Raw genomic sequence first — 25,113 nt, 5'->3', positions numbered from 1 at the left:
GCTAGGAGTGTTGTTTTGGGATCATTGGCAAATGGTAAACCTCTGCTGTAATGCATTTCAAAGGAGCACAACCCCAGCACAACCTACACTTTTCTGTAATGGCTCTCGTGTTATGGCATGTACAGTACAGTACTGGCCTCTTCGTTTTGTTTTTAAAGGACTGCCCAAGTGCCGTTGTGTCTCCGGACTTGGTTCCAACACTGATTTGCATTTTGTCTGCAGAAGAGACAAAAGGTCTTGAGTGGGTCTTGAGTGAAGTGTTGCCCTCCTTTTCCAGGTGACAGACGAACACATACAAGCATAGTTTCATTTGGGAGGATTTGAGGTTGCTAAACATGCTATCGATTTCCTCACAGTCAACATGGTTTGTCTTTCAAATGGATTTCTAATCCTTACCCAGCCTTATCCTTCTCAAGCTTTTCCAGTTGCCTAAGGGTGCGATCAGACAGGACGCACCTTTGCCGCATGTAAAACGAGAGGTACACTATGTTTTCATAAAAATTTGAATGACGTTGGACGCTTTTCCGCATTGAGTTGAACTTTTTTCAGTTCGAGGCGCTCAGGGCGCCTCTGCAAAAACGTGAGGCGCAGCAGGTGCACAAAACGCAAGCACTCTGGGCCCATAAGCAGCGTGCAAAAGGCTTTCTGCCAATAATATGAAGCCACATAAAAAAGGCGCACCTCACTGCAAAAAATGCGTCCTGTCTGATCGTGGCCTAAGGCAGACCTAATGAAGAGGTGTAGCAGGCAAGCAAGCAAAACCAAACTTTTTAGTAGCCGAGGTGTGTTAGATCTCAATAAATCACAATACACCTTACTGCTATACTATTAATTAGTCTCAAATCCCTAAAATTCAAAATATGATTTTATTTTGTCTCATGTAGGCTGAAAAAAAAGCAACAACAAGCCTCTATTGATGTCCACCCCTAATATCTGATGATTGGCTAAAGACTGTTGGCAGTCAGGACCTGTGCTTGGAAAAATGCTTTCAATGGAGTGCAAACCCAAATAGAAGTTAAAGGTATACTGAAAATTTAGAGGTGCACTCGGAATTTAAAAGTATACTGGGAATTTAAAGGTATACTCAGAACTTCAGCACCAGCTCAATGTTCACTTCTTTTCAGCTGATTTCTGAACGAGCTCCATATAAGGCAGTCCGTCATAGCAGCACGAGCACAACTGGGTTTTATCAGTAAACACCGAGGTGCCAAGTTGGTTCTCTTGTTTATTGGAGTGAGCCCATATCTGGTGCGTATCATCTGTTATCATCCCCAAACTCGATTCCAAGCATTTCCCCCCTCCAAAAGCTGCCATCTGGCCTTCATTTTATTCTCTTGTCACTGATTTAAACGTACGTCTGTCCTGCTCCAAATGAAGCGTGTTGGACAGCGTCCAGCCGGGGAGAGAAAACAGGTGTCTGAGCGGACGCGTAGGTAATATCTAGCGCTGAGACCTGTCATGTGATGTCATCTCCCCTGGCCGATGTGGTGATTGATTGCTTTTCAAACACGGAGGGTGCCTCTTGTGGTGTAAGAGCAGCTCCAGATTAAATACACTGTTTTTCCAGTAGTTTGTACAGTATCATAGTGTGTGTGTGTGTGTGTGTTTGGAGGGGCGGTTGTTGGGCAGTGTTGTTTTAACTCCAAAACAAGTGCTTGTATAATCAATCTCTTTTCAATTCAGTCCCTATCTCCCATCACGTCAGCGGGCGAACTCTGTCCGTGTGTATCGATGGTATCTCTCCCCATTAACATGCATGCATTAATCATAACCTGCTATCCAATAGCCCGGCGGAGAGTTATGTTTCCTCTTGTCTGGCGCGCCTGCCCGAGGCATTCTCCTTAGGTGGTTTGAGGTTCAGGAGTCCTATAGCTGTCACCACACAAATCAAACTCAACTCGCCATAATGATGATGATTCGAATTGAATGTGGTCGGAATGCATTTGCATAATGGCGAAACGCGAGCTCTCCATCTCTGTCGTGCCAGGGGCATGGCGGCTCTCTGCTGGGTTGTGCAACCTCACTTTTATCCACATACACAGACACACACACACACACACACACACACACACACACACACACACACACACACACACACAGACACTCACACACAGTGAAGGTTCACCAGCGGCAAGTATGCCTTCTTGAGTCCCAACTTTTAACAATCTGCTTCTCCAACCAAATGCCCCCTGCATTTTCCCCCACCCCCTCCCCTGCACACAATTGTGGGGGGGGGGTTCATCGTGTTGATGACCCCTGCAGGTGCAGACCACTGGGCAGCAAGGAGGCCTGTCTTAGTGGTGGTTAGTGGCACAAATTCCTCTGACAACTCTCTCCCACGTCCCAAGTGGAGCACGCTCACTCGGGACACCATCCCCCACTCACACGCCGCTGCTGCAGCACCACTTTAAAGCCTAAAGGTTGTTTTCACTCGCTTGACCTTTTTACTTTGTTTGTCTGTGAAATTGCAATCGTGAGTGACCTGCTCCGGTGTCCAGCACTGCAAGGGTTACTGTAGACTGCTGTCTGTGAATCATGCGGCTGTAATTGCCCTGGTTAAATTGGGTCAGTATTACAAATGTTCCAAGAATGAGGGAGGCCAGAAAACAAATAACAAAAGCACCGGCTCCAGATTCCATAAGGAGAAGTAGCTTTTATTTGGACTGAACGTGACACACATTAGCAGCGATGACCTCGGAAACTGGCTCCTTTTGTTTAATCAATGCATGTGTGTATTACTTGGGGACAGAAAACAGACTCGGAGAGAAACATCTGGTCAGAGGAAGAGAGGGAGGAAAAGGCAAAGAGGATTTGTGGTCGCAGCTTTTAACTTTTTTGGCGGGGTGAAATCTCTAAGCTAGCATAAAAAGCTGGTGGTGTGTGTGTGTGTGTGTGTGTGTGTGTGTGTGTGTGTGTGTGTGTGTGTGTGTGTGTGTGTCATGACATGGTGTTGGTGGTGGCGTTGGCAGAGAGCCGCACTCGTCCTACCCTGCCTGAGTCCTGCGTGTCTTCTCGTTCCCCTTCCTGTAGGAATCGCCTATCTGGGTGGCGCCTGCAGCTCCAAGAGGAAGTGCGTGCTGGCCGAGGACAACGGCCTCAACCTGGCCTTCACCATCGCCCACGAGCTCGGCCACAAGTGAGTCCACTGCAGACAAGTGTCTCTCAGTGCTTTGGGTTTTTTTCTGCTCGTTTCCTTTCCTGTCCTCTCCCCTCTTCTTCCTCTGTGCTTCTCACAAGTTCAATTGCACATGCTGTCTCACTCTCTTTCTTTCTCTCTATCTTCTTCTCCCTCCCTCCCTCCCTCTTCTCTCTCCCACTCTCTTTCTCTCTCTCTGTCGCTCTTTCTCTCTCTATCTCCCTCCCCCTCCCTCCCTCTTCTCTCTCCCTCTCTCTTTCTCTCTCTCTACCTCTCCCTCCCTCCCTATTCTCTCTCTCGCTCTTTCTCTCTCTATCTCCCTCCCCCTCCCTCCCTCTTCTCTCTCCCTCTCTCTTTCTCTCTCTCTACCTCTCCCTCCCTCCCTATTCTCTCTCTCCCTCTCTCTCTCTCTCTCTCTCTCCCTCTTCTCTCTCTTCTCTCTCCCTCTCTCTTTCTCTCTCTCTACCTCTCCCTCCCTCCCTATTCTTCTCACAAGTTCAATTGCACATGCTGTCTCACTCTCTTTCTCTCTATCTTCTTCTCCCTCCCTCCCTCCCTCTTCTCTCTCCCACTCTCTTTCTCTCTCTCTGTCGCTCTTTCTCTCTCTATCTCCCTCCCCCTCCCTCCCTCTTCTCTCTCCCTCTCTCTTTCTCTCTCTCTACCTCTCCCTCCCTCCCTATTCTCTCTCTCCCTCTCTCTCTCTCTCTCTCTCTCTCTCTCTCTCTCTCCCTCTTCTCTCTCTCTCTCTCCCTTTCTCTCTGTCTCTCCCTCCCTCTCGTTCTGCATACGTTTTGTGTCTGTTTGTACTGCATGCCATACATTTCTATGAGCAGACCTCTGTTTGTTTTGATGTATTAGGGGGATGACAGGATATGTCTGTTTAACGGTTGACCAGCCCTGAGCTGTAGGCAGTAGCCTGCACTTTGAAAGTACAGTGTCCTCAAATTCTGCTCCAGACCCCATTGCTGTGTAATTGATTGCCCCCCGGGACCCCTCTGAACACTCACACACAAGGGGAAAACTATCCAAAAATGATTGCTTGTGCTTGTATCTCTCAAGAATACACAACCTCTCCCCTGCAATTTGAAGGAGCTCAGAGACACATCTGTCATTGATGGGCTACATCGGCACAGCTCTGTCTGCTTACTGTAGATGGAATGACCACCCCCCCCACCCCCCTCCAACGTCTCTCTTGTGTAATACCAGGACTTGCTCCTTATGCACACGTACAGTATAAAGCCCACATTGATAGAACAATGACGGAGAGCCAGCACCAAATTTGTCTGGAAATGCTGCCAGGCTACATTAGCGAGCGCAGCGCAGTGGAGGCTTTGTGGCCTTGCCAGGCCTCTGTGGAGTTATCGGGCCGATCCTGCCCAGCCTCGGACGTGGCGGGGCGGACGAAGCCGGGCCGAGGCGGCGGCGGCGGCGGCGGCGCAAGCCAGCGGTGGAGGGCGGTTTAATGGCGACGGGTAATGAGCTGGCGCCCCACGCGCCCGACTGGTGCCGATACGCGGCTTGTGTGTGATTACGCAGCCGGTGCCACACAGCCTCCGAGCGAGCGAGTGCCGTGAAAGCCCTCATTGTACAGAGTGCGTTAAAACACCTATTAAAGGGGAACAGAGGAGGGAGAGGTGCACCTTGATGCCTTTTTTATACACAGGCCGTCGCCTGGCGTGGCAACGAGCTCCCGTTTTTCCACGCTGCAAAAGTTTTGCTTGGTGCGCAACTTTCGGAGTGCAAAGGGTTGAGCACACACATATACCTACAGTACACACACACAGACACAAAAAAGTGGCTTATAGTGATAGTAGTGAAGTATAGGAAAGGTTTAAGTATATCTAGCCTATACTTGATACTTATACTCAGTTCAGTTCAGTTCTGTTCAAATACCTTTATTAGTCCCCGAGGGGCTTATACTTAGATATACTTGATATACTGTACTTATACTAATGGAAAAGTCTAAGTATATTTACTGGTACTTGTAGCCAGAGACTGATCTTTGAGAGGCTGCATGACCGATTCTCATTTAATTTTATTCACTTAACTGATTCTAATATTTATACCGGTAAACTTATATTTTACTGAGTGGGTGGCAATAAGTGGCAGTGGCTCAGGAGGTAGAGGAGCCGTCCAGGAACCGGAAGGTTGCAGGTTCAAGCCCAGCTACTCCTGACAAAACACTTAACCTCAGAAGCACTCCCGATGTACCGGTTGGTGCCCTGCATGGCAGCCTATGCCATTGGTGTGTGTGTAGTATAAATGCAGTATATAAATAATATTAATAAGCAATATAAATACAGTTTGTTAGTGAACAGTACACCTATAAGTTCACTTGTAATGCATCTAAAAGTTTACTACTTGTTAAACCTTAAAAATACTTCATACTATAATGAACTAAAAGGTGTGCTAGAAGAATATAACTAGTATCTTCACTAGTTTACTTACAGTATAGTTTTCATTACTTATGAGTTTACTATTATAAACTGAAAGTGGGCCAATTTAGTCCAAAGAAGTATAAACTTAGTACATTTCCAAGTGTACATTTATACTTAACTTACTAAAAAAGAAGTAAACTTGGGAATTATACTTCAACTGTACTTCAGCATACTTGATAAAATGAACTTTAAGTATACCTTTTTTTGGTAAACTGCATCATGATATGATACTTTTGCTTTGAGCACTGTTGTGAACGTACAATGTAATTGGCCAAAGCCAGATAGGCTGGCAACAACACAAACAACAACAACTATGTGAAGGATGTGCGGCTATGAGAGCATACTTTGAATAGAAATATTCTTGCCTTAATGAGGAGTTTGAGAGCGCATTTTTCGTCATGTTCCTCTCTATTACACCGTGCTAGCAATCAGCCGTAAATCTCTTAGGATAGTCAGGAGAAACTTGACCTGCAATCAATAAACAAGCACCTTTTATCCTCACCGATCACAGAAAAACTTCTGTGTGTATGTGTGGGGGGGGATTCCATGGAAACTTGGTGATTCTTATTAGCTTCGTAGCAGGTCTGAAAACAGTACGTCCTTTATGTGCTCCAATGAATCCAAGAGCTTTGGCTCTGACACACCGAGGCAGATAAAAGCCAGACTTGATGTCCTGTGGCGCATTGATGGCCATAATACCCCCGCCACCACAGCCCCAGCTTACTCATTGCTAAAGTCTGTGTGTGACTCTTCTATATTTGAAAAAGAATAGACATAGACCCTTTCAAGAGAGTTCCATTATCAGCATCATAGTTGGCCCCACAAGGCTTCCGTTTTAACATTCCATATGTTATCTTAATGCAGAGGAAGTAGATTGGGAACCAAATAGAACGTTCAAGCATTGTTTTTGTTTTTATTGTTGAAAGGGTCTATTGGCACACATTGCTATCATGCACGGTACAGCCATTATGTGCTTTAGTAGCTGCTTGGAGGAGAGTGTAGGAATATCAGTGGAAGGGCGCTGGGCTGTGTTGTTTCTGAAGCCCAAGCTCCAGCTCCAGCACAGCCACATGGTCATATGCCTAAAGGAAGGCAGCTTGGGAGGAGGTGGGGTGGGGTTGGGGGTCTGTATCAAGACACACAAACAGTAGGCAACGTAAGTGAACTCTATGGCCTGGAACAAGACCAGGTGCCACCGCACTTCCTCTGTCATCCAGCCGTGCTGCTGCGTGGAGGGAGGAAAGGGGTCAATCCAACTGTGCGAAAAAAAGGTTTGACGTCATAATTGCACGCTATCCACATATTGTTCTGGGAGCGAAAAATGCCAGCGGAAGACTTTGTTCGAGTGAGTCATGTCACGATTCATCTGCGGGGAAGTGAACGCCACGGCGATTCCCCCAGCCCCCGTGCAGACGGGGGAGACGTGGAGAGTGACACTGGTTCCTCTCGGGGGTCAGTGGGCCCTGTTTATGGCTCCACGGCTGTCCTGGCATTCTCACTTGGAGTTGATCTGGAACAGTGTTTACATCCTTGTGTGTAAATGAATATTGCTTGCGTAACTGCTCATAGCATGTGGCTCGTTCGGTTGAAATGGAATGGCAGATAGCAAAGCGGGAGAAGGTCAGAGCACTTATTTTAAAAGCTAGCGTTGTATTTTTTTACTGACTGTATTTTCACTGCTCTTTTTTTTTTTTTTTACTCGAACGTCATTACCTTTTGTTTTCTCCGCTGAGTTACTTTATAATCTTTTTGAAAAATCAAATCAGAGTTCTTGTAAAAGCCCTCCGTCAAGCCAGAGATTTCCAAATGAAAGAAATGCACATGAAATATCTATTCCGATTCCGTCTTTTCTTTGTTTTCCGTGGCTCTCCTCGCTCCATCTTTATTGCATTTGTTAAGGGCCGGGAACGGAGAACTCCATGCTGGAAGTCACCGTACTGTTTTTTTGTGTTATTAGCTCCTGTGTTTGCTGCTTCAAGTTCACTCTAGGTTGTTGTTTTTAATTTGTAAATGTAGGTCATGGCTTTAGAGGAAGTGCACAGCAACGCTCAGCAGTCAAAGCCTCTCTCTCTCTCTCTCTCTCTGGGCTGCCCTCAGCAGCTGCTGGGCCCCTCGCTATCAAACCCCTTTCCAACGTCCCCGCAGTCCAAAAAGACCCACGCCGACTCTCTGATGTGGAGCAGACATCAACAGGGCCCTTCCTGTCCAGGCTGCCCCCAAAAGATGCCGTAGATAGGGCTCGGCCTTATCCTTCGCAGCAACAGCCGCTTGGATGTCGGCCACACTGCCACATGGGCAGTACCAAGCAGTCATTCTTCGGGCTTGATAAAGATAAAGAAATCAGGGAAACACCAAAAAAAATTCCTCAGAATGCAGGCAGTTACACAATGCCTTATTGCAGGGTGGCTAGTTAAGATCTGTAAATGAGTGTTGCCTGCAGATAAGCGGTCAGGGCTGGGTCATTTCAGTTCTTTGGGCTGAAATGTGTCAATATTTGCTAGATGTTTGAGCTTGATTTGTATGGGATTGATGATTGGTGCTCTACTTTTTGAATGGGATTGATGATTGGTCCTCTGCTTTCTCCAGCATGGGAATGAGCCATGATGATGACCACGCCACTTGCACTGGACACTCCCACATCATGTCTGGCGAGTGGGTCAAAGGTCGCAACCCTAGTGACCTCTCCTGGTCGTCCTGCAGCCGTGATGACTTGGAAAATTTCCTCAGGTAAGATCAAAGTCATTTTTTTTCCACTCAATGCCTAGCCAACCTCACATTTATCAATGTGAAGGTGCATTCACGGCGGTCCACTGCACGTGTTCTGAACCTCCTTCTGCAGTAGCTGCGCTCTCTCTGCGTGTCTGATGTCTGGAGCCGGTGTGAGTTTTCCTTGGATGGCCACAGCACAGACATTAACTGACATTGTCCAAGTGTAAGATTTTCCCCATCCACTCTCTCCAGTCGGGAACAGCTGCTCTTACTCTGCACTCCACTGTCTCTCTCCCTCCCGTGATCCCTGACTGTGGTCTCGTAGTCTCTGAACCCCCACGCCCACCCCCACCCTCTGGTCGGCCACATTAGACATATCTCAACAGTAGCCAGGATTCCCGAGCACGGTAGTGGCCACAGCTTTACCCACCCCAGTCTGGGCTTCTGATGAGGAAACTCTTCTAACAGCCTCCCTCTCTCTCTTTTTTTTTATATAAGTAACACAATGTTATGAGGGTGGAAAATAAGCCTCATCCCCGACTGAACAGAGGGGTGCAGTTTTCCAGCCTCTCTGATTGTGCTCGTGCGCGGTGGCAGCCTTTGCAGTATGCCCCCCCCCCCCCCCCCCCCTTCTGAACGAGCTCTCCTTTGAAGTGCTGCTAACTGGCCTTGCATGTCTGCGGCTGATTGCGGCGCTCTCATTTGATAAGGAATGCACAAGAGGCGAGGCTTACTGCGGCGAGGATCCGCAAGACTCACGCCGAGGAGTGACAGAGACGCACAAGTTGAAAATACTGATTCAGCCTGGATTTCACCAAACTGATTCTCCATTGGAAGAAACTTGGTGGCAGGAGAAAAAGGCTAAAAATAATTTGTTCGACAGCACGCTACGTTTGTCATTATGCTCTGGTTTTCCTTCAAGCTCTTTATCTTACTGTTGGTCTTTCCTCACTGTAGCTATGATGGTGGTTTGGTGGGAAAGACTCAATCCTTTGTATTTCTTTTCATATGCCACCTCTGGCATTTGGAGTCTTGTTAGGTCATTGTTTCACAACTCAATATATCTGTTGTTGAGCTGCTCTGTTGAAAAGATAAATGGCTTGGTTATAAACCAAGGTGTTAAGTAATATCACCTGAGGCTCATTGTGGGGAAAGTGACATCATTCATGACACAACCCTGCATTTCAAACAAAGTAACCCCAACTAGCAAATTTCTGTAACTGTAAAAAGTTGTTTAACTGTAAATTACTCTTAATATGCCTGTTATGAAGCTGTATCGGCACATTAACGCCTCAGTATTTCAGAGTCAACTCCACCCTCCCCAAAACCAACATGTTGTTTCTGCGTCTCTAACGGAGCCCTTCTCTTGCTGGTGGGAAAACAGTGCAGCTTTGTGCCTGTATGTTTGTGTTTGTTTGTGTTTTCATTGTGGGCTCCCACACCTCCCACCGCACAGGTCGAAGGCCAGCTATTGCCTGCTTCACACGGACCCGCGGAGCCGCTACGTGGTCCGACTGCCCCCCAAGCTGCCCGGCATGCACTACAGCGCGGACGAGCAGTGCCAGATTTTGTTTGGCACCAACGCAACCTTCTGCAACGATATGGAGGTACCTCAGGAACTGTCTATTGCTTTTGTTTAACCCAATCCCTCGCACTAGAACGAAGGAAAAACCCCATGACCCAGGCCCGAGACGCCACTTGTTGTATATTTGGATAAAGCACCTTGGAAAACCCATAGGCCGGTGTTTTATGAGATGGCGTATTCCTAAATGCTTTTACTCCTTATAGTCACGGTACAGAGCTGTTAAACTGAAGTGAACTGTGTTTAATACCCACCCCAAGGGGTTTGCCTGCGTAGCTTTCCAAATGAATGATATACATCAGATTTCTCTCCACAGTCACCCCCCCTACGCTAGGTTCTGTTTGCGCGTAACCACTCGTGTCCTTGGGGCACTTGCGCTCGGATACCATGTTGCCATAGTGAGCCCCTCCAAAATATCAATACATATGGCAGGTGCCGACAGTTCAGGTTTGATTTTACATAGCGCTCTCTCTCTCTCTCTTTCTCCCTCTCTCCTCCACACCACACCGATATTTCCACTCATCACCCCCTCTGCCAGGCCTTGTAAAGCACTGGTGGAGTCGCTGGCCAAATGCATGTGCATTGTCTAGACAACACCTTCCAGACCCAACAGAAGCGAGAGTGGTCTCACATAAAATGCCCCCTTCCCTCCCCTCAATGAAGACAAATTGTTCAGCAACAATAGACAGAGGGAAGGAGATGGCGAAGGTAGAGTCCGGTAGTGACACTTTAATGACCGCCGGGCAAAGCCAGGCACTTGCACTCGACAGATTGGAAAATGTTATTGAATGTGGTGAGAGGCGAGTACCTATGAAAGGCTTCCCTGGTGGAGAAGAGATGGAATGGCTCCTAGAAATATGATGTTGCGCTCTGCCAAAGAGTGCACTTGCTATGTGAGTGATGGTTCCTCAAAATCCCTTCTTTTTTAAGCCAACACGTGAACGTGAATGTGGTTCGTTAGAATGCAGAGCCAGAACAGTTTGCGGTACAAACCGTTTTCTTTGTGCTGCCTCAGTGTTTGCTGACGTCACGCATTCAATAACGTTATTGGATCCTCGTGGATGCAGGCTACTGTTTCATCAATCTTCAAAGCCAGGCAGATCATTACTCCGAACAGACGATGGCCAGCAGACCATTAAGGCTTGTTTTCTACTAATGATGAAGTGAACACAGTGCTTGAGAATTGAGGGGGGAGGAGAGAGAGAGGGAAAGGGAGGGGGGAGTGAGAGAGGAGAAACCTGGCCACTGTCTGTACACTGACAAGGTAACTGAGCCGCTTGACCAAACTGCAGGGGAAACTGGGTTGTGTACGGCATGAGGAGTGATTTAGTGCGTGTCCTGCGCTGGCAGCTCGTGGTGAGGTTTTCCACCGTGCTCCACCTCACACCTCCACCTACCTCGCGCTGCGCTGTGGTGGCAGGAACAGGATACGGCTGCCAATTAAACCATATCCATTTAATTGGCCTTCCTACCAACATGCCAGGCCGAGGCTCACTCGCAGTGAGTTGTGAGTGCAGGGAAGGATTTGTCAGTGAAACGTACCCCTCCCTCACTCTCCTGTGTTGGTGACTGTGAGGTTTATAGCCACAGATGTTCCTTAAGGGTGTGTGGCTGGGTGGGTCATTTGTTGTTGTTACCTACTGTAGACCAAACCGTAAACTTCCATGGTTTTCGAGACATTTCCTTTGATTTCTTTTTTCCATGCAATTCCAAGGGCCATGTTGTGCACTCTCCTTCACGATGCTTGATTTAAAATTTAGAATTTAGAAGTCAGTGAGCTCAGGGTGTGCTGAAAAAGTCATTCAGCATTCTCTTTTCAGTCAGTCATGAAAGGACCTCCGTCAGTGGAAGGGCTACGAGATCTGTACATTGTTCTATCGCCAATTACCTTTAGGGCACATTTGGGGGGTGTGCTGTGTGTTTGATAGAATATTTTATGTGTGCAGACATGGATCTGTGACCTTCAGAGAGCATGCAAAGCGATGTGTCCTTACTGCTCCTGCCAAAACGCCTTTGGAGAAGAAAATGTTCTGAAGTTCACAGTGTGCACACTTAAAATCTGCTCTCTCTCTCTCCCTCTGTCAGTCTCTCTCTCTCTCTCTCCATCTCCCTCTGTCAGTCCCCCCCATCTCTCCCCCTATCCCTCTGTCAGTCTCTCTGTGTCTCTCTCTCTATCTCCCTCTGTCAGTCTCTCTTTCCCTCTCTCTCTATCTCTCTCTCCCTCTCTCTCTCCCTCTCCTTCTGTCAGTCCCCCCATCTCTCCCCCTATCCCTCTGTCAGTCTCTCTGTGTCTCTCTCTCTATCTCCCTCTGTCAGTCTCTCTTTCCCTCTCTCTATCTCTCTCTCTCTATCTCTCTCTCCCTCTCCTTCTGTCAGTCCCCCCCATCTCTCCCCCTATCCCTCTTCCTGTCTCTCTCTCTGTCTCTCTCTCTATCTATCTCTCTCTCCCTCTGTCAGTCTCTCTTCTTCCTCCTTGCCATAGCTCAATGTGCTGCTCTGTTTCAGAGGAACGAATGCCTGACATTCCAGTGGCAGGGCCTGGTTAGCACTGCGCTGCTGTGCGTGGTTCTCGTTGGCCGTTGCTAATCCCACGTCTCAATGCTGTCTTTCAGCACCTCATGTGTGCCGGCTTGTGGTGTCTGGTGGAGGGTGACACCTCGTGTAAGACCAAACTGGACCCTCCGCTGGATGGTACCGAGTGTGGGGCGGACAAGGTAAGGACCCCCCGTGTGGGTTATCCAGGCCATGACTTATAATATCCACCAGTCGAAAGCTGTGCTGGCCCAATACTGATTACTGATTCTAGTTAAGGTAAAATACCAGGTAAAAGGCAAAATTAGACACTTTTGTGAAAGTCGGTAATTTTATGGAAATGTTTGTCTGTATATGTGTGTGTTTGTTTGTTTGTGCGTGCGTGTGCATGTGTGTGTGCTTACATGTGTGCATGTGCGTGTGTATGTATGTGCGTGCATTTGTTTGTGTGTGTTTGTGTGTGTGTGTGTGCGTTTGTGTGTCCATCAGTGGTGCCGTGCGGGAGAGTGTGTGAGTAAGACGCCCATCCCTCAGCATGTGGACGGAGACTGGAGTCCCTGGAGCCAGTGGAGCCGCTGCAGCCGCACCTGCGGGACAGGAGCCCAGTTCAGACAGAGGAAGTGTGACAATCCACCGTAAGTCTCTCACACACACACACACACCCACACACACGCGCAGACACACACACACACACATATGCACATGCACATGCACATGCACATGCTCACGCAAATATGCAAATGTACACGCACATGCGCGCGCACACACACACACACACACACACACATATATATGCACATGCACATGCACACACACATACACAAGTACACACATGTGCATACTGTACACACACACACACACACACACACACACACACACACACACACACACACACACATAATATTTGGCTGGTTGCCCCAAACCTTTACAGATTACTTTCAGGTTCTGATGAGATTACTGTAGTTATTGTTTTTCCTCATAAACCCCACTTCAATCCAAATCCAAAACGGCTCGAGTGGGAGATTGCAATTGTCAACAGGCCTTCCAGTACTTTCATGGTACTTCTAGTGTTACTAAATATGTTCACTCACTTACATTATTAATATAAGCGATTGAGGCTGTAGTCAAGTAGTTGTACAACATATAGGTGAAAGGGCCCATGTTCAGTAACAAGCTTTGGCTGAGCTGACTAGATCCCCATATCTTTAGACTCTAGTCCAGTAGTGGTCAACTCCGTATGAAAAATGAACACCATTGCAGTTTGGCCTTATCGGCCGGGTGAGCTGTAGACCATGTGTTGAGATTTAACAGGTCAAGGCTCTGACAGATGTTTTTAAAGTTTGTTTCTAAGCAGATTATTTGATAGGCACAAAAACACATTTGAGTCCATCAGCAAGCAGCTGCTTTATTGAGTTATATATCAGAGGCAGGTATGAGTATGGGGATGAAGTATATGTTTTAAATAAGATTACCTACTTACCTACTTAGAAATATGTTTAATTGAAGTAAAGAATTCTGTAACTATTGTGATTTCTAGAATTGAAGCCATATGTCTTGACTCTACTATGCACATACACACACACACACCACACAGTCATTAGACACACACCAAAAATAATCTTCAATATGATTTTAAATTTGTGTAAAAACTTTCAAGAGGTTCACCAAATGAGATCAGATCAATGGTGGTCACCCAGTTCAGTCCAGAAAAAAAACGTAATTTGCCTCTCGAAGATGAGCCTGGACCGATGGCAACGGAGGGAACAACTCGCTCACCTCCGCCAAGCTGGCGCGGCCCTGGGAAAGAGCATGATGTTTTTATTTGCGTCTTGGCAGCCGAGCCCCTCTCTCCACTGTACCGATGGTGACAGGGCTTCTAGCGGAGCTCGCTCCAAACACAAAAGCTCTCGGCTGGCCAGCAAGGGAAGGAGGGAGAGTGGGAAGGAGGGAGGGAGAGAGGGAAGGAGGGATGGAAGGAGGGAGAGAGGGAGGGAGGGAGGGTGTGCTTGGCAGAGCATTGTGGGGGCCATCATTTTAAGACAAACACAAATCCAGCCGTGTGTCTCTGCCAGCGGCAGGACATGTGCCATGGACTGGAGCGGGCCAAGAGAACCATGAGTTTGAAAAAACAAACAGGTACTTTTGTTTGTTTGTTTTAATATGGAGCGAGCTGTTTGTGGGGCGTTTTTTTAGTGCCGCCGCACCAGGATGAATGCGAGACTGTGTTGGAGCGCTAATCAGTCCTTCAGCCTGGCGTCCAGCTCTGGCTGTAAACCTTCCTACGCCGCGGCTGCTGCTGCTGCTGCTCCTGCTCCGGCGTTGGAAGGAAGAGAGAGAAAGAGACTGAGGGAGGAGGGAGAGAGGAATGGAGAGCAAGTAACTGAGAGAAGGAGGGGGAGAGAGAGGGTGAGGGGAACACTGGGATCTGTCTGTCTCTCTGTGTGTACCACCTTTAGACACAGAGGGGAACGGGGTCATTCTAGCTCCATTCACAGTGGTAAGAGTTGCCCCTCAGAGAAGAGAGGGGTTAGGGACGGTGTGGATAGAGGGATCGGGGATAGTGGGGAGAGAGGGGTGGGGACATACTGTACATTTAACATTTACATTTATTCATTCGTTTAGCAGATGTTTTTTTCATATAGAAATTATATTACAAGTGACATTTTTCTTGGAGCAACTAGGGGGTTAAGTGCCTTGCTCAAGGGCAACAGTGGAAGGTGGGAATTAAACCCCTAACATTTTAGGCTACTCCATGCTAGCTAGGGATCGACCGATATGTTTTTTTCAGGGCCAATACCGATATCAATTATTACCAAAACAGGAGGCTAATAACCGATATGTAAAACCGATATGTCAGTTGTCAAAAAAGGGGGTAGATAGTAAAGGCGATATGCTGCAAAAATTTCATTCAAAAGCATTTAATTATGCAAACTTTTCTTTCTTCTTTTGATACACAATTGTCTATCAACTTGCATCACTTGCAAGTGTATATCCTGTGTAGGCCTATCATGTTAATCCAAGAGCTGAGTGATAGCAATTATTTTAATAGAGTAGGCCTACACAATGGGCTATGTGCTTGTTAAGGGACCTGTCACAAAGAGGATGCTTTGCCATCGTGTTGGTGAGTGCACGAGAGAGGGAGAGGAAGAGGTGCATGCGTGATGGCAAGTGTTACGGTTGAATAGTTTAACAAAACAGTTTTAAAATAGTTCTTAGGCTATTTAAGCATGCAATTTGTGTCCATATGCTATCTGTACTATGTCTCGTGTTTCACAATTAACGGACGAGGCGGAGGCAGAGAACTCCCAACGCACAGCACCCGAGTTTGTAGGCTAACTAGTAAACAGCATAGGCCTACCACTAACGTGCATCAATCGGGAATTCGCTAAATGAAGGAAGTGGGTGCTTTACTTATAGTGTTAATTTTGTCACCTATTTTTAATTTAGTCTTAGTCTTAGTCTTGTGACGAAAAGTCCTTTTTAGTCTTTGTCATATTTAGTCATTCAAATATCATTTTTGTTAGTCAAGTTTTAGTCGACTAAAAGTCTTGTCATTTTAGTCTAGTTTTAGTCAAAAGAAAACTAAAGGTATCTTAGTCTTAGTCAGTTTTAGTCAAAAAAGTTTAGTCTTTTTTTTATATCAAATTATTTCTGATTACCATTTCAGTCAAATAGTGTTTCACACATCTCAATTTTCCAACAATATTGTGTGTCCACAGGGCTACTCATCTGTTATAATTACTCATTCTGATTTTTTGTCAGTCAGTATGTTCACATGCACAGGTAAGTTGAGCTACAGTTATAGCTCAGCTGGGATTTGACCATAGACAGTAAAAGATTTGACTGGACCACTGTCATGATCTTCGTGGAGTAGACCCAAGTATTAATGTTTTTAATCAATCTAAGCTAACTTGCTAGTGAACTTTCCATATTAGCTTACTTGCTAGCAAACTTTGCATCATCAGTGTAATTAGTTAAATAGTTGACATTACTTGTTGAAAATTTTCGTATGGACATTCTGGGGGATGTTAATTTGTATATGTATGAGAGAAGCTTCAACTTATGGGTAAGTTATGTAGCATTGTGGCATAAAGCTTAGTGTTCTTGTTCTATGTAGTTTCGTGTTGCAGCCACAGGGTTGCAGCAACAGCACATAGACTAGCCTACAGGAAAGCTGCTGCGTATGAACTCGTTCGGAATATTTTTGAAAACGTAACAGCTAGATATTGTCTTCTCATTTTGTAGACGAAAATGAAGAGAGATTTTATCTTAGTTTTTATTTCATGCAAAACATTTTAGTCTCGTCTTTTTTCGTCAACAATAATGCATCTTAAGATAGTCTTAGTCAGTGTTTCAGGACATTAGTGCAGTCTCGTCATCGTCTCGTCTTAGTCATGAAAAAAAAGCTTGTTGACGAACATATTTCCTCTCGTCCCGTCTGACGAAATTAACACTATTTACTTATTGATCCGGATCAAAGAGACAATAGCTTACAAAGTGGTGTTTTTGTAACTTCAGTGTAGATGATTGTGATTCATTGCAACTTCAGCAATGTAGGCTACCTTCCTTACCTTCAAAAAGTAGCTCCGTACAGCTGAAGCCCAGTCTACAGTCTGCCTCAGTGAGAATCCTAAACTTTCTCTGTGTTCAGTCTTCGATCCTGATTGGCTGCATTCGCGCTAACTAACAAATCAGACGGTGTAGTGGGCGGGACAATGCTTTTGACCACAGAGTAGCAAATGCAGGGAGTGAGAGACGCTTTACAGACAAAGTAGCGCGTTTCGTTCTTTATCCATTTTTAATATCGGCTTATCGGTGGAAAAAATGACCGATACCGATTATTATAAAAATGCTTAATATCGGCCAGGCCGGTAATTGGTCGACCCCTAATGCTAGCCCAGCTCCTAGCCACTACGCTACCACTAGAGGTGGGTGGGTCGCGAACAAACTAGTTCGTTCGAACGGGTCTTTAAAATTAACGACCTGAACTGGTTCGCCTTTCCAGTTCTTGTCCGTTCTTTCGTTCGTTGCTGAATCACACTGACCTAGTGCTGCTCTGAATGCCAATAGACATCTCCGGAATAAGTCCCGCCTCCGAAACAGCCGTGTCCACCCAACTTCCGGGCGTCGAAAGTCTATGGGAAATAACATGGCGTTTCGAAATATCACACCGGTAAAACATCTGTAGGTGGCGAAGTAGAAAAAAATGGTGGGCCGATTGGCCTACACACTTCTGCCATCTAGTTTCCACTGGGTTTTTTGATTGTCGGTGCCGTTAAAGTAGAAATATATCAGTAAGAAGCACTAAGCTAACGCACGCTTCAGACGCCGCGACTCCCCCAGTGTTGCATAGCAACGGCAATGTTTCATAGTTTGTCTTCACCGAAATGGAGTTTGTGACACCAGAGCCTGTCTACGGAGGTGGCACTAACCCTGCGTGAAATCATCATGTTTGATAGGTTGTTAATAAATTCTGAAAACGTTACTGTTCTGATCAAGGTCATGCAAAATAAAGCTATCGACTCAATACGATTCAGCCTCTGATTCCTAGTCTGCTTATCATTATCTGTTATTCGTGAAAAAAAATCTCGTCATGTCTTTAGTGTCTTCGTCGGCAATGTCTTTCTTTTTTAAATATCTCAATAACAGCCAACAAACTCGCACAGTCAAACCAAAGTTAAGTCATGTTGAAAAGAGGCTGAACCTTTCAAACGATTTACATTTATAGACCACTGAAACCACGCATGAATCACATGTGAAAATGACCATCACGTTAGGTTGTGACTGGTTGGTTGTGAGCAAGATCTAACGCCCTCCTCAGCCCGCGTACATCGGAACTAGCTCCCGGTTAGCATTAATAATCGTTTACTACTTAAACGGCACCGACAATCAAAAAATCCAGTGGAAACTAGATGGCAGAAGTGTGTAGGCCAATCGGCCCACCAGCTTTTTCTACTTTGTCACCTACAGAGTTTGACAGGTACGATCTTTCGAAACGGCATGTTATTTCCCATAGACATTTGACGACCGGAAGTTGGATGGATACGGAAGTTACGGAGGCGGGACTTATTCTGGAGAGGTCTATGGCCCAGCATCCTAAGGCGAGAGCCAAACCAATCGTATGCTGTTGTCTTTATTGTTTCTAAAATTTCTCATCGAATTAGCCAATGAGGGGCATGAAAGCATAGCAACCGTTTCCATGAAAAAAACAAATGGGCTAGTGAGACTAGTGGGAGAGCATATGATAAAAAAATAACGATAATGGTTTACATTAACAATTCCATTTTGCATTTCAATATTGGCATTTACATTTAAATATCTGTCTAATGGTAAATGCATGGTGTCTTTGCATTTTCTGTGTCATGCCAGGTTAATAAATGTCTCTTCAATCTGTCTCGTTCGTTCGTTCGTTCTCACGCCAAGACCCCCCACCTGTTTCACTTCGGTCTGTCGTTCTCGTTAAGTCAGTCACTCGTTCTTGGCTAGAAGCAGAGTGATTATGGCTCTGTAGCCTAGGCAAAATGGGGACTTGAAACCTTTTCATCAATATAATCTTTCTGCCAAGCCTTTAAACATGTTTGTCGGCATAGCCTACTGGGTCTTTGTTCCTTTATGAATGAACACATTTTTAAAAAAGAAATTAGCTGATCTAGCCGTATACTCTATTTACCTTCAATATGTCAATTTAATGTCAAGGTGAATGAACACATTAGCTACTGGTGTTTTGTACACATAATCATGAAGTTGCAGCTATATATTTGCCGCTACAATTACAGTGTTGTGTTGACCGTTTGCACAAACGAGGAGCTGAGAACCTGCATTCCATGATTCACCGCTGAACTACGTTGTAGGCTACCGGAAATGCGACTGAACGAACGAACGGACGATTCAGAACGAATCATCTTGGCGAACTGAACGACGCAAACTGTGTCATGAGAACGAACGACAAAATCCACCTCTAGCTCCCACCGCCCTACCAGGATGGTGTGGAGAGAGGTGTTGGGGACAGTAAGAAGAGTGTCCAGTCCCAGTGACTGACGTTGCTGTCATTCTCTCCACAGGCCTGGTCCTGGCGGGAAGCACTGCCAGAAGACGAGCGTGGAGCACAAGGCCTGCGAGAGCCCGCCATGCGCCAAGGGCCTGCCCACCTTCAGAGACCAGCAGTGCCAATCCCACGACCGGCAGAGCAACAAGAGAAAGAACAGCATGTTGACCGCCGTCATCAACGATGGTGAGGCTCGAACGCAGAGGACGTCACCAAACACGTAAACACAGATGGCATATTACAAGCACTCGACGAGCGTAACACGATCCCAGCAGTGTGTTCGTAGTACACACGCAAACTTCAACAAAAAGTATTCCTGTGGTGACTCTCCCACCCTGAAATACGCCTACACATGTAAGCGCACACACACATATACATACACACAGACACACACACACACACACACACACACAGCCTGCTCCACCCTTGCTGATGCCAACACACCCTTTGAGTATATTGTTTACACTCATCCCAGAAACAGGATTCTGACATCAGAGAAAGACTTGTCAGCCCAATGTACAGTTTGTACCAGCCCTGTGCCACCATGGCTCCACTCAAGCAAAACAAAATAAAAGCACGTCCCCTGAGATTTGTGGGAGAAGTTTATTGCGGTCCTCAAGGGGCTGGATGTTGATCTAAAGAGATGATGAGTATTAAGTAATGGCGTCCTTCATATGCAGTGGTCTGCACAGGCTTAGCTCATAGCCTCAAGCGGTAAATGTCGTAAATATATTCTTCCTGTCGTGTGTTTTCTGCTGAGAGGTGACAGTGCTGGGCGGTTTCCTTATTTTAATTCCACCCCCAGGATTTGTATTACTTCAGGTTTTAATGAACAAATTTGACATCCAGCATGCACAAAGCTTTTTTTTAGGACTGGAGTGTTCTTAAGCCAGCAATTGAGAGTGTCTCCTATTTAGGGGTGGGGAATATCATTCCTAGAATTCCGTGTTTGTTTTTTCACTCGATATGTGAAACTTTTTAATCAGCCTTCCCCAATTCATTGTCACTGGTCAGGATTATTACAGCTGCTTGCCAAATGTCTTCGCTTTTTTTTACATGATTTTTTTTTCCATAACAGGATGTGGAAATGTTTATCTGAAGATGGTGAAATAGCCATGAGTTTCTCCATCCCCCACCACTGTTTCCCGTTCCCGTTCCCCACCAAAAACAGCTCTGCTCCGACTGCTCCAGAGTAGCTGGCCCACTTCTCCCCTCAGCCCCTCCGCCAGAGTCAGCAGGAACGCTCCAATTTGTCCAGCATTGTCCTGTCTTGGTCCTTAACCCAAACAGGCAGCCCTTTTTTTGCAAACCCAGCATTCCTTCACAATTACTGTAATGTTTGCCTCATAATGTGCCTGCTAGTAAGTAGTTGTAGGTGAGGCTCACAAAAGCGCATCCGTGAAGTTATTTTAATGCCACTGAATTCTGAATGTGATGTTGTCGGTGCTGTTAATGGAGGCTGTCTGAGCATTGGTTGGCCTACCGCTGAGAACAAAGGCTTCTTCTGAGGCCCTATTCACAAGGCTTGCTGCAGTCTCTGTGTCTGAGATTTCTAGTGCCTGGGTTTTTTCTTCTTCTTGGGTGCCAGTCTGTGTCCTTATTCTGATGTCTGCTAAGGAATTAGCTGCAGAAGTGACATGCAGTTTTGATTCTCACGTGCTCTAATCTTTCATCACTTTCATTCAGCCCAAAAGCCTTTGCAGTCTGCCGTTGACTTGGATGTGGATTGCCTACTAGTCTTTTATATGCATACATCACTTCACAAATGCTCACACACATCTCTATCCTCTCCGCAACACACACACACACACACACACACACGCACATCTATATCCTCTCCGCAACACACACACACACACACACACACACACACACACACACACAGACACAGACACACACACGCACGCACAGACACACACACGCACGCACGCACGCACGCACAGACACAGACACAGACTTGCCGCAGCACAGACAGACTCAATAGAAACAAGACCGTGATGTCTGTTTCAAGCTTCACTTAGATCCATTTGGTTCATCTATATTTCACACAGAGTCTTTCATCTTTCATCTTGCCCAGACTCGTAATAAAGAGCAATCCCTCCAGATTTCATGCACCATCATAACTGCCTATCAAGGGCATCAATCACGAGGAGCACCCGTGGTGTTTCTCAGCGGCCTGGCTTCAAAAGAATTAGCTCTTAACCACTCTTCGCCTCGTATGCATAGGTCCAGACTATTGAGCGGGCTGCCAACGGGGCTCCGAGCTTAGAGGCTGACCATACTGTTCCATTGTGTTAGCTGGGAATAGTGTAAATTAGCATCATACTAATTCAGATTTCCCCACTGTGTGTGTGTGTGTGTGTGTGTGTGTGTGTGTGTGTGTGTGTGTGTGTGTGTGTGTGTGTGTGTGTGTGTGTGTGTGTGTGTGTGTGTGTGTGTGTGTGTGTGTGTGTGTGTGTGTGTGTGTGTGTGTGTGTCCTCTCTGCAGAAAAGCCTTGTGCTCTCTACTGCACGCCTGTGGGACGGGACGCTCCGGTGTTGGTGGCGGACCGGGTCATGGACGGAACCCCCTGCGGCCCTTACGAGTCTGACCTCTGCGTGAGCGGCAGGTGTCAGGTAAGACCGCAAAACACCTGCGTGTAGCACCCATACACCTGTCCACATCCTCGTTAGTATAGTGGTGAGTATCCCCGCCTGTCACGCGGGAGACCGGGGTTCGATTCCCCGACGGGGAGGCCACGATTGTTTGGGGCAGTTGTGGCCTACTGGTTAGCGCTTCGGACTTGTAACCGGAGGGTTGCCGGTTCGAACCCCGGCCAGTAGGCACGGCTGAAGTGCCCTTGAGCAAGGCACCTAACCCTTCACTGCTCCCCGAGCGCCGCTGTTGATGCAGGCAGCTCACTGCGCCGGGATTAGTGTGTGCTTCACCTCACTGTGTGTGCAGTGTGTGTTTCACTAATTCACGGATTGGGATAAATGCAGAGACCAAATTTCCCTCACGGGATCAAAAGAGTATATATACTTTGTATATATATTGTCTACAAGGAAGCAGGTGAAGCCGTTGTCCTCCTGCTATAATCGCATTGCCACACCTGTGGCCATATGTGAGGTGTAATTAGGTGAGCTGTTGTCAGGTCAAGTCCTCATCCTTTCTGCTGCTCTTTGTGGAATTGGGTCCTGGCTGGAGTGTGACAGCCCTCGGCAAGAAAGCCCTCTGCCGCCAGTGGAAACTAGACTGTGTGTGTGTGTGTGTGTGTGTGTGTGTGTGTGTGTGTGTGTGTGTGTGTGTGTGTGTGTGTGTGTGTGTGTGTGTGTGTGTGTGTGTGTGTGTGTGTGTGTGTGTGTGTGTGTGGGCTGGCCTGGGAATGAGGAAGGTTAATTGGCCCGGGAGGCAGACGGGGTCAGAGCAGGAGGAAGAGGCCTTTTTATTCCCTCCCTTTCTCTCTTCTCTTTCTCTCTCTCCCTCTCTCCTTTCTTTTTCTCTCTCCCTTTCCCTCTCTCCTTTTTTTCTCTCTCTTTCTCTCCCTTTCTCTCTTCTCTTTTTCTCCCCCTCTCTCTTTTCTCTCTCTCTTTCTCTCTCACCCTCTCTCTTCTCTTTCTCTCCCCCCTCTCTCCTCTCTCTTTCTCTCTCTCCCCCTCTCCATGGATTTATTTATATCCTGTGCGGCTCTTCCTCGGGACGCAGGACATGTGCAGAGCTAGGCGGAGGATGGCCAGCCTCCTCTCGGGGCATTAAGTGGACGGCTGGGCGGATTTGGGCTGGGAACCGTCTGGAGGAGTCCATGCTCCCAGGGGAGGCGCTGGGCAGCAGGGAGCTAATGACATAGTCCCCCCTGCTGAGACGCCACACACGGGCCCATTCTGACTTGTCCAAAGCCGAGCGCATATTACAGACCTTTGGAAAGCAGCAACGCCTAGTGTGTCAGACATGGATGCATAAACACAGGCATCACTATCTCATACATATATATCCACAAAGGTCTAAACACAGGCATCACTACTGTATCTCATACATAAATACACAAATGCACACTAAACATATGGATGATCTTAAGGTACAGTAACGCACAACTTTGGAGCGTGCACGCAAGCAGTTATGCTGACATGCATGCATCGTAAATTCCAGCATGGACCAAGCAGTCTTCAGGTGCAGGAGGAGAGTCTTGCACAATCTCTGTCTTTCTCTCACATGCAGACATGCAGGATGTACTAAACTCCTGCAAGTGCACACAAACACACACACACACACACACACAGACACACACACAGACAGACACACAAACACACACACACACATGCACACACATGCACACACACAAACACACACACACATACACATACACACACACACACACACGCGCGCACACACACACACGCACGCACGCACAGGAATACAGACCTGCTTGGCCTGTCTTGGGTCGGTGCTTGTGGACGAGACAGCTGTGATGGATGTGGCTTCTGCCTCCCTCTCCCCAGGGGCTGGCCTCAGGTTGAAACTTTTATACCTCATAGTCACTGGATGCTCTCAAGAGGTCAAAGTTCAAGTTCCTCTACCCCCCCCCCCCCCCCCCATGCCCCTGGACACCCTGACTGAAAGGGAGATAGAAACTGAGATGGAGGTAGAGAGAGAGTGAGAGGCGAAAAAAGGAGAGTGTCTGTGGCAGGAATTTGTGCTGACTCCGGTCCACAGATTATGGGGAAGTGGGCCCCCCATTTCTGGGTTACTGTTTCTCAGCTAATTTGTGTGTGTCTATGTCCATGTGTGTGTGTGTGTGTGTGTCCATATTATGTGTGTGTGTGTGTGCATGCATGCCTGTGTATGTTAACTGTATAGATGTGTGTGTGTGCGTATGTGAGTGCATGTGCCTGCTCCTTCTCTTTCCTCTTGGAGACCAGACTAACTTTGTTTTCATAGCGTCTGCGAGTTTCCATACAGCTGGCTTAGCATAACAAGGAGATCTCCTTGCTCACGGCGGCTCCACACGGCTCCCCTCGCGCTCCGCTCCGCTCCGCTCTGTCATCTCAGGTGAAATGGATCAGATTTGGGGCTCGGCTTTATTTGGCTTTAATTGCGGGGGCCTTAATGATGTGTCTGGCTATGGCCTGGTCAATAAAGCCCAGAGTCCCATTTGAGGGCGTCTGCGCTGCCCCCGCCGCCACAGCAGCAGCCACGGGACTGACCACATTTTTTTTCGCAGCGTTTACAGATGATCTAAATGCTGGGAAAGATAGTCGCTCAGAGTGAGAGAGAGAGAGAAAGAGAGAGAGAGAATAGGAGACAGAAGGGAAAGATGGACAGAGAGAGAGGGAAGGAGGATCGGAGGGAGAGGGGGATGGGATGAGAGGAGAGGATGGGGTGAGAGAGTCCTCCGTTAAAATGTGGGCCACAGAGAACATTTCATGGACATTCTGGCTGCGTGGCCAGAGACTCTAATAGGAGAGAATGGCTCATATGTTGTCAATGGAACAATTCATGTGCTAGGCTGCGCTTGACATTGGGCACATGGGATGAATTAGCATGTGTCATGAGGCTCACAGGACGACTCCACGCACTCGCCAACACACGTGCGTACGCAGCAGCGCACAAGTCCTCACACCCGAGCTCACCCGAAATCTAACTAGGTTTATTAAGTCATGTCATGAAGTGTACATGAGATTTAACCTGAAATAT

General features: G+C 47.0%; 1 protein-coding gene and 1 non-coding gene across 2 annotated transcripts in view; both read left to right on the top strand.

The window, feature by feature from the left end:
• adamts17 (ADAM metallopeptidase with thrombospondin type 1 motif, 17) overlaps positions 1-25,113 on the top strand; it is a 75,275-nt gene that overhangs the window by 25,419 nt on the left and 24,743 nt on the right. Inside the window, exons 8-14 of the mRNA XM_076287369.1 lie at positions 3,031-3,136; positions 8,161-8,301; positions 9,740-9,890; positions 12,478-12,579; positions 12,887-13,032; positions 19,459-19,628; positions 21,931-22,058. Coding sequence (XP_076143484.1) covers positions 3,031-3,136; positions 8,161-8,301; positions 9,740-9,890; positions 12,478-12,579; positions 12,887-13,032; positions 19,459-19,628; positions 21,931-22,058 — 944 coding nt within the window. The remainder of the gene's footprint in view (positions 1-3,030; positions 3,137-8,160; positions 8,302-9,739; positions 9,891-12,477; positions 12,580-12,886; positions 13,033-19,458; positions 19,629-21,930; positions 22,059-25,113) is intronic.
• trnad-guc (transfer RNA aspartic acid (anticodon GUC)) lies at positions 22,106-22,177 on the top strand. Its single transcript has one exon. It is a non-coding gene; the product is annotated as a tRNA-Asp (tRNA).

The sequence above is a fragment of the Alosa pseudoharengus genome, unplaced genomic scaffold, assembly GCF_046254945.1.
Source record: "Alosa pseudoharengus isolate Yale_2024_CS ecotype anadromous, Long Island Sound unplaced genomic scaffold, YU_APseudo_1.1 YU_APseudo_1.1_scf_16, whole genome shotgun sequence".
NCBI classification, from domain to species: Eukaryota; Metazoa; Chordata; class Actinopteri; order Clupeiformes; family Clupeidae; genus Alosa; species Alosa pseudoharengus.
This window is presented reverse-complemented; position numbering and strand designations above follow the sequence as displayed.